The sequence below is a fragment of the Protopterus annectens genome, chromosome 2.part0 (assembly GCF_019279795.1).
Source record: "Protopterus annectens isolate FY-2018-M chromosome 2.part0, PAN1.0, whole genome shotgun sequence".
NCBI lineage: Eukaryota > Metazoa > Chordata > Ceratodontiformes > Protopteridae > Protopterus > Protopterus annectens.
The window spans coordinates 1,272,349,558-1,272,362,500 of record NC_056728.1 but is presented as its reverse complement, the minus strand read 5'-3'; the positions used below and the strand labels follow the sequence as shown (position 1 = coordinate 1,272,362,500).

At 38.5% G+C, this 12,943-nt stretch overlaps 1 protein-coding gene across 3 annotated transcripts in view; it reads right to left on the bottom strand.

Moving 5' to 3' along the window:
* LOC122793445 (probable E3 ubiquitin-protein ligase HERC4) overlaps positions 1-3,712 on the bottom strand; it is a 1,684,714-nt gene extending 1,681,002 nt beyond the window's left edge. For 2 of the 3 annotated variants that reach the window (XM_044061443.1, XM_044061444.1), the window contains exon 1: positions 3,305-3,712. In XM_044061443.1, coding sequence (XP_043917378.1) covers positions 3,305-3,506 — 202 coding nt within the window. In that variant the 5' untranslated portion in view covers positions 3,507-3,712. The remainder of the gene's footprint in view (positions 1-3,304) is intronic. The other variant, XM_044061446.1, reaches the window with a different exon arrangement.
* Positions 3,713-12,943: the final 9,231 nt, after the last annotated feature.

Genomic DNA, 12,943 nt, shown 5'->3' with positions numbered 1-12,943 from the left:
AGGCAAGGATAGGGATAACAAAGGAAAGGAAGAGAAACATGGGTGTACAGAAGGCTATCAGGGAATAGATGAGAAGGAAGAAATTTTGTAGGAAGAGACAATCAGTTGGTCTAAAATATAAAGGGAAAGGTTAATTTATTAATGCAGTTTGATTACTTTTGTATAAATATAAATTTGCCCATGGGAAAAGGTGACTTGTACAGGGCATACCAGGGTAAGAGACAAGAAACGTGGAAAGAATAGTCTATGAGGTCCCCAGGAAGATGTAGATAGGGCTACATGGAAGGCCAAGAGAGAGAGTTGAGAAAGACATGGCTAGGGAGGAAGACAGATGACCATTAACAATTATTTAAATTAAATACATTGAGAGGGTTACAGATACAGAACGAGAGAGAGAGAGAGAGAGAGAGTCAGACATAAAATGGATCACTGGAGGGTGGTAGAAAGAGGTATGGGCAAGTCACAGTATAGGAAAAGAAACATGAGAGAAACACACTCCTCACCTTAATTTTTCCATATGAATGAGAAGGTATGACAGCATGGATGCAGATATAAATAAGAATGTGCATATCTGGGTACTTATATGTCCATTAGCCTCTCTTTCATCCATGGAAAAGTAATGGGAAGAATTCTGTGGCATAGTCAGACCGAGTTCCACTGTGATGGCCTAAGAGGTGGGCAACAGAATGACATCAAATAATGATAACATTGTCAGTCCAGTCTGATGCAAAACCAACACTTTGACTAGGGCAGGGTGAAGGGAGATGCTGCCCCAGGTGGCAGCTCTTGGGGGGGGGTGCAGATTGCTGGTATTATTCATTAACAGCATTGCCATTCATTCATTTACACAGCTATGGCTGGTTAAAAGAATACAAATGTGTGAACAAGTACTTTGTCTGAGGAGCTTTTTTTGTGCTCCTGGAGTATGGTTTGAGGGTTACTGTCCAAGATGCAAACCTCCCTAGCTACTGTTCTGTACAAATCTATTACTAGGCCACAGTTTGGGCAGGCAGGGAAAACAGTGACTGTAACACAGTAAAGACCAGATTAGTTGTGTAGATGTCAAAAAGAGTAAGAAAAAAGAAGTGGGAATGACCATCACACCTACACTTAGTTATACAATACAGTGGGAGTAGGCATTATGAAAGTCCCACTGTTGAGCATTATGGACACAAGGTATCACTGTGACAGTTCTCTGTGACAAAGAATAGCTTTTCACTGCATTCAACAGTGAATGTACAACCTAATACAAAAAGCAAACAAATATAAGGTATTTCCTTTCTCTGAGATTCTGTTACCCTCAAATTGTGAATGCGTATGTAGGGGGTGGGCACACTCCCTCACACTGGGAATGTAGGGAGCTTCCCCATGGTAAAAACAATCTGTTATTTTTCAGGTGTTTGTCATTTCATCATTTTGTGTTGACTGATGACATATCAAAATGTTCTACTGCGTTGAAGAAGATGAAGCCATTCCTGCTCTGTAGAGCACAAATTAAGTGACATGTGTATAGTACTAAGGAACTTTTAGAGATAAGTGCAATAAGCTGGAAGGCAGTGAGAGGATAAGACCACTAAGATGGGCAGAGTACATAGTAAACAAAAAACTGACATGACAACTCTGGGAAGATATCCCACTTCAGAAAATCTCTTAACATCTGCAGAATCATTACAAAACTCACCTCTCTGTGAGCATCATTGTATTACTGTAAAAAAACATCACTGTATCACCATAGAAAAAGCCAAACGGCTACCTAGAAAGTAAAGATCTATCCTACTGAAAGGATCCCAAGCCAACAAACCACTACAACTCCACACAGTAGCTTCTCTTGCAGGTAGACTTCACGAAAAAAACTCCTCACGCAACGTGAGACACTACTCACAAGCCACACCAACAATCATTACCCCTAGAACCAAACTCCACAGCATTGCACATGCTTTCTCCTCTCAGGTACCTAATGTTTGGCAAGTTCTTCTCATCAAGCTAAAGTAAATCAACACCTACTCAAATTCAGAATGCAACACAAAAAGCACTTCTTCATCCAAGACAGGACATATAACCTAACACACTATCCCCCATCTCTTTTCCAAGTCACTACTACTCTCTCAGACATGTTGTAGTTTGACCCACTTCATAAACTAATGTATATATTTTGTATACTGCAGTCTGCTTCTTCAGTACAATGTACATATATATATATATATTTTTTTTTCTATGTAATTAGTCTGAACTACTTTGTTGCTGCATACATTTCTGTATTTTTTTGTTTAAAATAAATAAATAAATAAATAAATAAATAAATAAATATAGACTTGCTATATTGTGAGTGCTAAAAGGCAGTAAACTTTAAAAAAGAAAGTATCTCATGAAGCAGGAGAGGGCAAAAGTGGAAAATGAAAGGTGAAAAAATAAAATATGATTTACAAGACCACTTTTGTAGACTGAGTAGAGGCACACCTAAACCATCCACAAGAAAAGATGCAGATAAAAGGTTGGCCTCGAAGGAGAAAAGACAGGCTGGTCATGGAGGGGAAGGCAAGCTGGAAAGAACCTCCTTGTTCCTTTCCTTCTGCTGTGTCCCTCCTCTCCAGTGAGTACAGATAATTTGAGAACATTTATGTTTCACCATCTTACTACTCCTTTCTGATACCAAGCCATCATCACCTGTGGAATAAACACACACCCTAAAGTGAACTGTTTATCCCATCATCATTATGTCTCTCTCGCTTTACTGCTTATATAACATAACAGACATCCTATGCTTGGGTCATTGGGGTGAACAGCTCAATTCAACCTGTTATTTCTAGCATCTGGAAGGTCTTACTTATACCCTTACCTTATTGTTTCACTCATTATTCTGAAACGATGGCACACTATTTTCTGTACCCATCTTATTTGTATCCTTTCCAGGTAAAGAAACACTAGGCTGTGTTTCATTTTTCAGGTCAAAATCTATATAAAAAATGTTAGTGCCCGAGGCTAGTAAACCCACCTTCTCCTTTAAAGCACAGTTTTCTTTTTTTTTTTTTGCAATGTCTGTTAATGATTATTTCACTCAGCTGCTGTTGTGTTATATACAGAAAGCCTGATTATGGTAATTCACAATGCAGTTCAGGGAGACAACAGTGACAAATACACCACTCCCACAAATGAATATCAATTTGGAGGGAGGAGAATCAGAGAAACGAAACTTAACAGCCACAACAGTATTTGCTCATTCATTTTATTAACTCCTACGCAGCCATGAACATATAATGGCACTGAATCATGTTATAAAAATAAATTCAGCTAAAAGTTCACTTACTTGCTTTATGTCTCTGTTGTGCCAGGCTCTCTTGTTCTTCAAATAGTATAGTTTTTCCATTTCTTAGTACAATAACTAAATTGCCATTCTGAAAACTTATCTCATAAATTATTTCTTTACCATATAAAAGAGGAAAGCATTGATCCTTGGCTGTTAATCCAAAATCAGCGCAGTCAGTTTCTCCCCAACAACAGCAATACATCCTAGACAGATAAAAGCCAAACGTCTGAACACACAAGATGTAACACTATTATCTAATGTAATGAACTGTAGATAAGGCTTCTTGTAATATAACAATGCACACTTGAACAATCCTGAGTTCATAAAAATTAAGTTAACACTGAAGGCTGAGAGATCTTTCTGTCAAGCAGGAGACACGCACACTTAATGCTTGCAGGAGGTGACATGAGTATGAACAGCCTACTGACTGCAGGCTCCTCCTATGTCTTTAAATACTGCTGATGTGGAGCTGTAAAAGAAAACCGAAACACAGCCTGGTTCGCACCTCCCACAGTTAAAAACAAATACCTCATCCAGACTGACAAGATTGCTTTCTGGCTTTCCATTCAAGTTTGAGTATATGGGGAAGTTTGCCACCTTTTCAAGTAGTCAAAGAGGGTAATTTTTTATGGAAAAATAAGACTTGCAGGACTGATCATATCCATAACTAGTGTAAAGGACTGGACTTCACTTGTTTTCCAAAATAAAAGCTTAGTCTTGTGGAATCTGAGTTGTTTCTGCTGTTTCATGTGATATTAAGATGATTCAGATACAAAATAAACATTTTATGCAACAAGCAGAGGAAGCTTAAGAATTATTAGTCATATGTTTCAGCTGACGGTGACAAAGAGAGCTCTCATACTGATTTATACACTTACTGCACTCCTTTTTAACTAATTCAAAGGGTAGTTTCAAATGATAACACAGACAAACAGTTCTGGTTTAGAGTCTGTATCTCTACTTTTTTTCTAGAAGAGAGAAAAAAGGTAGGTAACCTTTCTCAAAACACACACACGCACACCCATATAATTATACTTACCTTAATAATTTTAAATATGCTGTTTAGCTACTTAGTATTTTTTAAACAATCTGTTTGTGGGTGTTTGTGTGTAGGTGTGCATGTGTATGTGTGACAGCTATTCATATTTCTACATCAGACTGGTAAAGTCCTATATAACAATAGATATTTCCATATGTATGGCAGGAACACTTTGGTGTGTGTGTTAGTACATGACAGGCGTTTGAAAAGAAAACGTTCAAACAGCTTTTTATCAAAGAAATGCCCATCAAATATCAACCCATAGAAACATTCAGCACCACTGAGGAAAACTATAAAAACAGGAATTTTTTTGCAGGGAGGCAAAGTCCACTACACCCGTAAAACCCTGCCCCCATAACTTGTATCTTCCGCTGATAAAAATATGAATATTGTGTTGACTGTTGGCTCCTCCTACCTGTTTACATACTGGTAACACTGAGTTATAAGAGGAAAGCAAAAGGCATCCTGGTTCTCCCCTCTCATGATTGATAACAACTACTTAACCCAGAGGGACCGCTCTGTTTTCTTGGCTTTTCATTCAGGTTTAAGTACAGTGGAAGGTACGCTACCTTTACAAGTGCAAAAGGCCGAGCATTTTAATACGGAAACAAGATTTTTGCAGGTGAAAGCAAACCCACAACCAATGCAAAGGACTAGACTTTACTTGTTTTCTTAAATAAAAGCTTAACTCTTGTGAATTTTTAATTGTTTCAATTAATGTTAAGGTGCTTCAGAAATCAGATTAATTGTTTTATGTACCTATTAGAAGAAACGTACATTTTTTTTGTCTTAATATCTCAGGACAGTTGCCATTTTTTCCATTTTTCCTGTTTTTGGTCTCATATAAGGACTGCTCTGTATAAAGAGGGATGTTAACCTGAATAATAAGATTTAAAATGTAAGGACGTTCAAGCCTGTAACAAAAGCTCTAAGTCTGCCATAATGCCACTTGTTTTCTCATCATTACCATATAAAGAAACACCGAGAGGACTGTTATCTTTCTCGTTTTGCTTCTAAATCACCAGAAACCACTTTGCTAAGGGTCCCCATGGCCATGTTGACAAAGACTGGAGCAACAGAGACTATTTTCTCTTCTAAAAAAGAAAAGAACAGATCTTTGTATATACTCAGTAACAAAAAGTCAGTTTACAGAGACAAAGTTAACTGCCTTAATGATTTACACATTTGCTGTTCTCTTTCACTAATTCATGGAGTAATTTCACATTTTAACAAAGATGTGTGATTCTGGTTCAGCTTTTCTCTCTACTGATGTTTTCACATATCTTCTAGAACAGAGAACAAAGGTAGGTAGCCTTTTTCAACAAAAAGACACGTGCGAGTACACACACACACACACACACACACACACACACACACACACACACACACACACACACACGTGATTACCTTAATAATTTTAAATCTGTTGTTTGGCTGCTTGAAGCCTTGTAACCATGAACCTGTTATCAGTTTGCCATCCATTCCCTACTATAATATTACCAGTTTACCATTTTTTTTTAAATGTAACATAGGCAATTTATTCTTCAAGGGCAACAGACAATGAATTTGTAGATGAAACACTGAAATATAACGTTGTTTGCTAGTAGCAACCTTTTCATTTATTACAGATCTCTTTAATGTGGAATTATTCAGATGACATTTACTTCTGCAGAGATTGTGCATATTGACTAACATTGGTGAATTATAATGACAGAAGTCTGAGAGGCCTTTTATAGCTGAAATGTTCTGAAATGGGTAGTTTTGTCATTATTGGTTCATACATTTTGCTTCATTGCTTAATGAAAAATTGTTCAAAACTACAAATTAAAAACACCCTCTAACGAGGTGCTGTACTATACAAGCAATATAATGTAATACAATCAGGAAGGTGAATCAAATGAACACATACATGTTTGCATGGTCATAAAAATGTGTAAAAGGGCCCTATGATTTGAAAACAGCCCAAAGTTAAACTTAATTCACCACTGACCAGATGCATTTTTTGAATATGGGTTTCATTGCTGTTTCAGTGAATGTGAGTTTCAATGGCAGAGAAGTTTACTGTTAATGCGGTCTGTTTTCATTGTGTGACTTTACTGTTTTGTTTAGCAATGTCTATCAGTGTCTGTGGTATAATATTTGAAAAGCCCCAGCCAACATAATTCAGCTATTTTACTTCTCGTTTGGTGAGGTATGTAAAAATAACAGAGTATAACTAACCAGGAGTAACCTAGCGGATACCAATAAAGGTAAATGTTGCTCCAGGTGTTCCAGAACACGTTTATATTTTTTAAATACACCAACAGTGTTCAACATTTCCCCGGTCCTGTGGTCAGGCTGCTCAGGCTCACCTTTCTGTATTCCACCCCGGGTGCTCCCTCCCTGCTATTCAAAAGGAAGATCTACTGTTTAAACCCAGAAGAACTCCCAGAATTTGCCTGCTAGCCTTGGTCTCCTACTAAGCAACCTACTGCAATGACTCCCTATAACAAACTGTGTATGAATTATTCCACCCCGCATGCTCCCTCCCTGCCTATATATTCAAAAAGAAGATCTACTGTTTAAACCCAGAAGAACTCCCAGAATTTGCCTGCTAGCCTTGGTCTCCTACTAAAAAACCTACTGCAAGGACTCCCTATAACAAACTGTGTATGAATTATTCCACCCCGGGTGCTCCCTCCCTGCCTATATATTCAAAAGGAAGATCTACTGTTTAAACCCAGAAGAACTCCCAGAATTTGCCTGCTAGCCTTGGTCTCCTACTAAGCAACCTACTGCAAGGACTCCCTATAACAAACTGTGTATGAATGTATGCAGCCAAAGAAATTACCTCTATAGCTACTATTATTACCCATTTATTGTGCTTGTATGCCCTCCCAAGTGTGCGTTCTTTAAAGCAGCCTACCGCGGACCATTTGCTACTGCCCCCCCTCCAATCACTAAACCCTTCAAACCACTTAGTTCCACCTAAGACCTATATATCACTTATACCCTTTATCCTTTATTACCACCTTCTACCACTAGGCGGCTGCACCTTAACACAACATGCCTAGAAAGAAAATAATTCTTTAGTGGCCTCAGTACCTAACGCTGGCTATACTTTCCATTTTTTAAAATACATACTCCCTACCCCCTTTACTTTTATATCTCCACTCCCTCCTTGCTATATCTCAAACTCTCTTTTTTCACCTTGTTAACCTCATTTCTGTGTTCCCATATAGTAATCATTACCTACCTACTTACCTTCTTTATTGGATTCCTATTGCTGATACTTTTTCTCTGCTCCTCTATCTTGACTTGCTCCAACCCGCTCCGTTCGCCCTGCGGGCTCACTCCGCTCCCCTACCCTACCCCAATCCCACCCACTCTCAGTGCACCTAAACTTATATTCCTTAAACCACACCCCTTGCCCCATCAACCAACAACTCCTTCTCATTAGATACCCCACCTCTACTTCCTCCTACAATTTAAAGCTACTTTACACCTTATATTACCTTCTCTACCTTCTCCACCTGAACTATAATCTTTAATAAACTTCACACTGTTGCTTTACCCTTCTCTCCTACTACTTCCTATACTAGACCTTATAGCATACTCTCTCCCTCAATCTATTCCATCTCTTATCTACATCCTCCTCATGGCCCAAATGCTAAAAACTACTTACACACACCTTCTACTCACAATTAACCTACTTTCACTATCTATTCCCTACACTCTAACCATCTATGAACATTCTTCACTTAGTAAACTTCACCTCACCCACCAGCAAACACAATCAGTTTCTCAAGTAAACACCCTCAACCATATAAACATAATGTCTAGTTCCACCAACATACTTCCAAAATTTCATAGATCCACCCACATCATCTATTTCCAAGGCAAAAAAACTAATAACTACTATAAAATCACAAGGATTATACAAAAACCTCAACAACACCCCCTATTAGATGGTGACATTCATCCAAACCCTGGCCCTACAAATAAATTCACCAAGATACCACAGAACCCATCTCTCAATACCCATACCCAAACAAGACCCTCTAACTCCCTCCTGATAGCCCATCTTAACATCCATAGTTTTAACAATAAAATAACCCACCTTCATGCACTCTTAGAAATACACTCATTTGACATCCTCTGTATTACAGAAACTTGGCTAAAGCCTACTACTCACAATCAGGAAATTACCCCATCTGAATATAACATTCTGAGATGTGATCAGATAACCAAAAAGGGTGGAGGAGTAGCCATCCTCTACAAATCTGAACTTCAACTTACAACCTTTAATGCATACCTACCCTCAAATACCAACGCTGAAACCATTAGTGTCAAACTACATATCAACAACTGCAAATCTATCTACATAATTTGCTCCTATCTGCCCACCGGAAATAATATTAACACTCTGGAAAATATCCTCAGTTGCCTCTCCACTCACCTACCTCAGGAAACCATAGTACTAGGTAACTTTAATATAGACTGGGCTACTTGCAGCTCACCTAATCTTACCTCCAACATCAATCTATATGGCTTTTCCCAAATTATAACCACCCCTACTAGGATCCATAAACCAAGTAATAAAGAAAGCACCATAGACTGGATTCTTATAAATAGTCACCCCAATACTTACATACCAGGTACCCTTCCAGATGACATTAGTGACCACTCTCTTACATTTATAGTTAAACAAAAATTCCATAGTCCCAATCCAAATCTTTTCAAAACCTCACGCTCAAAAAATCATTTTAAACAAGAACACTTCCTAAATGACCTTAATGCATGTGACTGGTCACCACTTCATCATCTTCAGCTAGAAGATGCAGTGTCTTACTTCAATAGAAAATTCCTACACATCCTTGATTGTCATGCCCTGTCTCGCTCTACCAGAATACGAACCAAAACTTATCCATGGCTCACCAAAGAAACGAGACAAAAGATTCTCCTACATAACAAAATATGGGCCAAATGGAGAGCGTCAAAAAACCCAGCAGACCATCTTTACTTTAAGCAGCTACGAAATACCACTAAAAAAGAAATTCTGCTAGACAAAAAAAAACTACTACCTTCACCTACAACAAACCCACCAGCATAAACCACAAAAGTTCTGGTCAGGCATTAACAAACTGCTTCATCCAGGGCACTCCAAAACTCCCACCTCATCAGGTATAACCCAGGATAACCCTAAGCACATTGCTGACACCTTCAACAACTACTTCACTAAAGCTATTCAAACTCTAGCAAATACACTACCCCCTATTAGCACTAACCTATCAATACGTATAAATAGCCCAGCTCCTTCATTTCATCTGCAACCAGTACCAACATCCCTCATCTGCTCCCTCTTGCAAAAACTCAAACCTTGTACCCCTTCAGCTGACCATCTACCAGGTGAATACCTACAAATTGCATCTAAAGCCATTGCCTATCCTATATCCATCCTTATAAATAGAACAATTACTGAAGGAACTATCCCCGCCATCTGGAAAGTTTCACACATCATCCCTCTGCACAAGGGTGGTTCCTCTACAGAGATTTCTAACTTCCGACCAATAGCCTTACTCTCTCCAATAGCAAAAATAATGGAAAAATGTATCCACCAACAGCTACTCACCCACCTTCTCTCTAATAACTTACTTGCTAACTGTCAGCATGGCTTTAGACCTCACCATAGTACAACCACTGCCTTACTATCCTTTTCTGACTGTATTAACAAACATTGTAATAATAACTCTCTTTCATCTGCACTATTTATTGACCTGTCAAAAGCCTTCGACATGGTTAACCATCACCTACTTAGTGATATACTAAAATCCCTATCTCTTGACCCACAGGCAATACTTTGGTTTAGATCATACTTAGATAACAGACGTCAAGCTGTTCTCTGGGATAATAATTTATCCACACCCCTCCCTGTCAACATTGGAGTGCCCCAAGGCTCCATATTAGGCCCTCTTCTCTTTTCAATCTTTATTAATGATCTTAACTCTAAAATTCCACAACCACCTGCAGACAATATGCGGATGATTCAACTTTAATATGCTCTGCCAACTCTGTTTCCTCACTCCAGACCCTAACCCAAACTGTATTTCATACTGTTGAAAATTGGTTCATGAGTCACTGCCTCCTCCTTAACCCCAAAAAGACTAAATTATTGCTCTTTACTCCTAACCAAAGGTCTCCACAATGTCACTTCACAGTAACTTCTAACAATGGAACTACCATATCCCCAGACACTACAACCCGACTCTTAGGTATTACAATAGACCACAGCCTTAGCTGTGATGATCATATTAATACTACTATAAAATCAGTCAACAGAAAACTAGGATCCCTTTATAAAATCAAACCCTTCCTCACACCACTAGTCAGAACTACCATTGCCCAAACCCACCACATCTCTACCCTGTTTTATGCCTCTGCCATTTATACTAACCTTTCTAAAAACATTGCCACTGGCTCCCCTTTTATAACCCATCACTGTCACAACCTTAAAAAGCTAGGATGGTTAGAACTACAGAACCAACTACTTTCTCAACAACTATTACCCAAAAGATTCTCTAGCACCCTAACAAGACTCCTATCCTCACTAGTATCGCTACCCCATATAATAATATGGCAACACTACACTACACTCTGCTAACAAGCTTCTAATCTCCACTACTAAATCTAACAACAAGGCTGGGAACTCACTATTCTCCAACACAGTGGGAAAAACCTGGAACCAGCTTCCTAAAGAATTATCATCACTTTAATCCACATTACTCTTCAAAAAACATCTTAAAGAATATCTCAAAACACACTGGCTATGTTCCTGCTCTAACCCTGACTAAAAGTCTATTTCTCTCTCTCCCACTCCCTTTACCTCTCTGCTCTGTTGTTTTATTATGCCTATCAATTGCAACTAGAACACTAACCACTTCCTAGCATTAAAGAGACTTACTCTCTGCACTGTTTCATGACTTACTTCTCTAAAATAACTCACCTCATATTGTCTAATATACAATAATGTAATGTAACTTCCTTCTAATATATAATGTATTCTAAAATACTATTGCCTATATTGGAGATTTTCTCCCCAGGCGTCTACTGAATATGTACTGTATGTAAGTATAAGATTGTATGCCTGTAACCACACCTCAAATTTAAGATAACAATTATTGGTATTCTTTATCTTTTTATTATATGCTATCCAATGTTTTTTCCAGGCAACTCTTACATAATTTCTGTGTTGTCTATTCTAAAAGAATGTAATGTAACATCTGTCTCTTGCATATACTGTATGCTATGATACTGTTTCCTATGTTGGAGCTTTCCTCCCCGGGCCTCTACTGAAAATGGACATATATCCAGTTAGACCAGCCCGGTCAACAAATGTAAAATAAATATAGTACACTTGTCCTTTCCCTGCATCTCAAAGCATGTAAATTTAGGGAAGTATATGTTCCTTAAAAATTCTTAATGTCTAGCTTACATAAAATGAACTGCAAATACACTATATCATATAAATCACACACATGATATCATATCTTACCAAAGTCTGTAGGACAAAAATATCCCTACAGGTTTTGGTCACAAAAATGTTATTCTTAAAATATGTGTACAATATACACATTTTCCACATACAGTACTTCCTTTTAAAGGCGTTGTCAACAGACATAGGACAGGGCAAAACAGTCATATTAATAACTAGCAAAAATCTTGCCAATAGTTTTGACATGTTGAAAAGTGAACTTATAGTGGGTGGAATGCATGTGCCCTCTTGGCCAGTGTGTGCCCACAATAAAGTCCAGCAACCCTGGGTCAATAAGCTACTGGCCAACTGGTATCTAGTTGCCCGGTTTGGGTTACCTGGGTTACCTCTGTTGAACAAAAAGTTGGATGGAAAACCAATGAACCTGAGAAACATGAACTAAGAATTGCTACACTCAGTGTAGGTTCAGTGACAGGATGCAGCTTAGAAGTGGATGACATGATGGTAAGGAGGAGGCTAGACATCCTATATGTCCCAGAGACAAGATGGAAGAGCAGTGCAGCAAAGCCACTTGGCTTGGGATTCAGTCTACTACTGAGGAGGAAGACAAATTAGAAATGATGTGAGAACTGTGGTGAGCAAGAGGCTTCAGAACACAGTGAGGGATGTCATCAGAATTAGTGACAGATTCATGTCAATCAGACTCCAGTGTAATGACAGGGCAATATTCATGATCTCAGCCTATGCCCCACAACAGGGTTGTGATGGTGAGAAAAAAAAAATATTCAGACAGCAGTTGCAAGACCTACTAGATAAAGCAGGACAATAGGAATAGGTGTTGATAATGGGGGACCTGAACACACACACAAGAGCAGACAGAATATGAAGACTGCCTAGGTGAGGCAACAGAAATAAAGAAGGAGAGATGACTAGATTTCCCCTTGCAAAGGTGCCAATACATGGTTCAGCAAAAGAGACGATCACAAAATCACATACAAACATGGCCAAATTGTAACTCACGCAGACTTCTTCCTAGTAAGAAAAAAGCACTGGGGTACAATAAGTGATTGCAAAGTCATCCCCAGTGAAATAGCATAAACCTCTGGTAGCCACAATCAGATGAAAACAG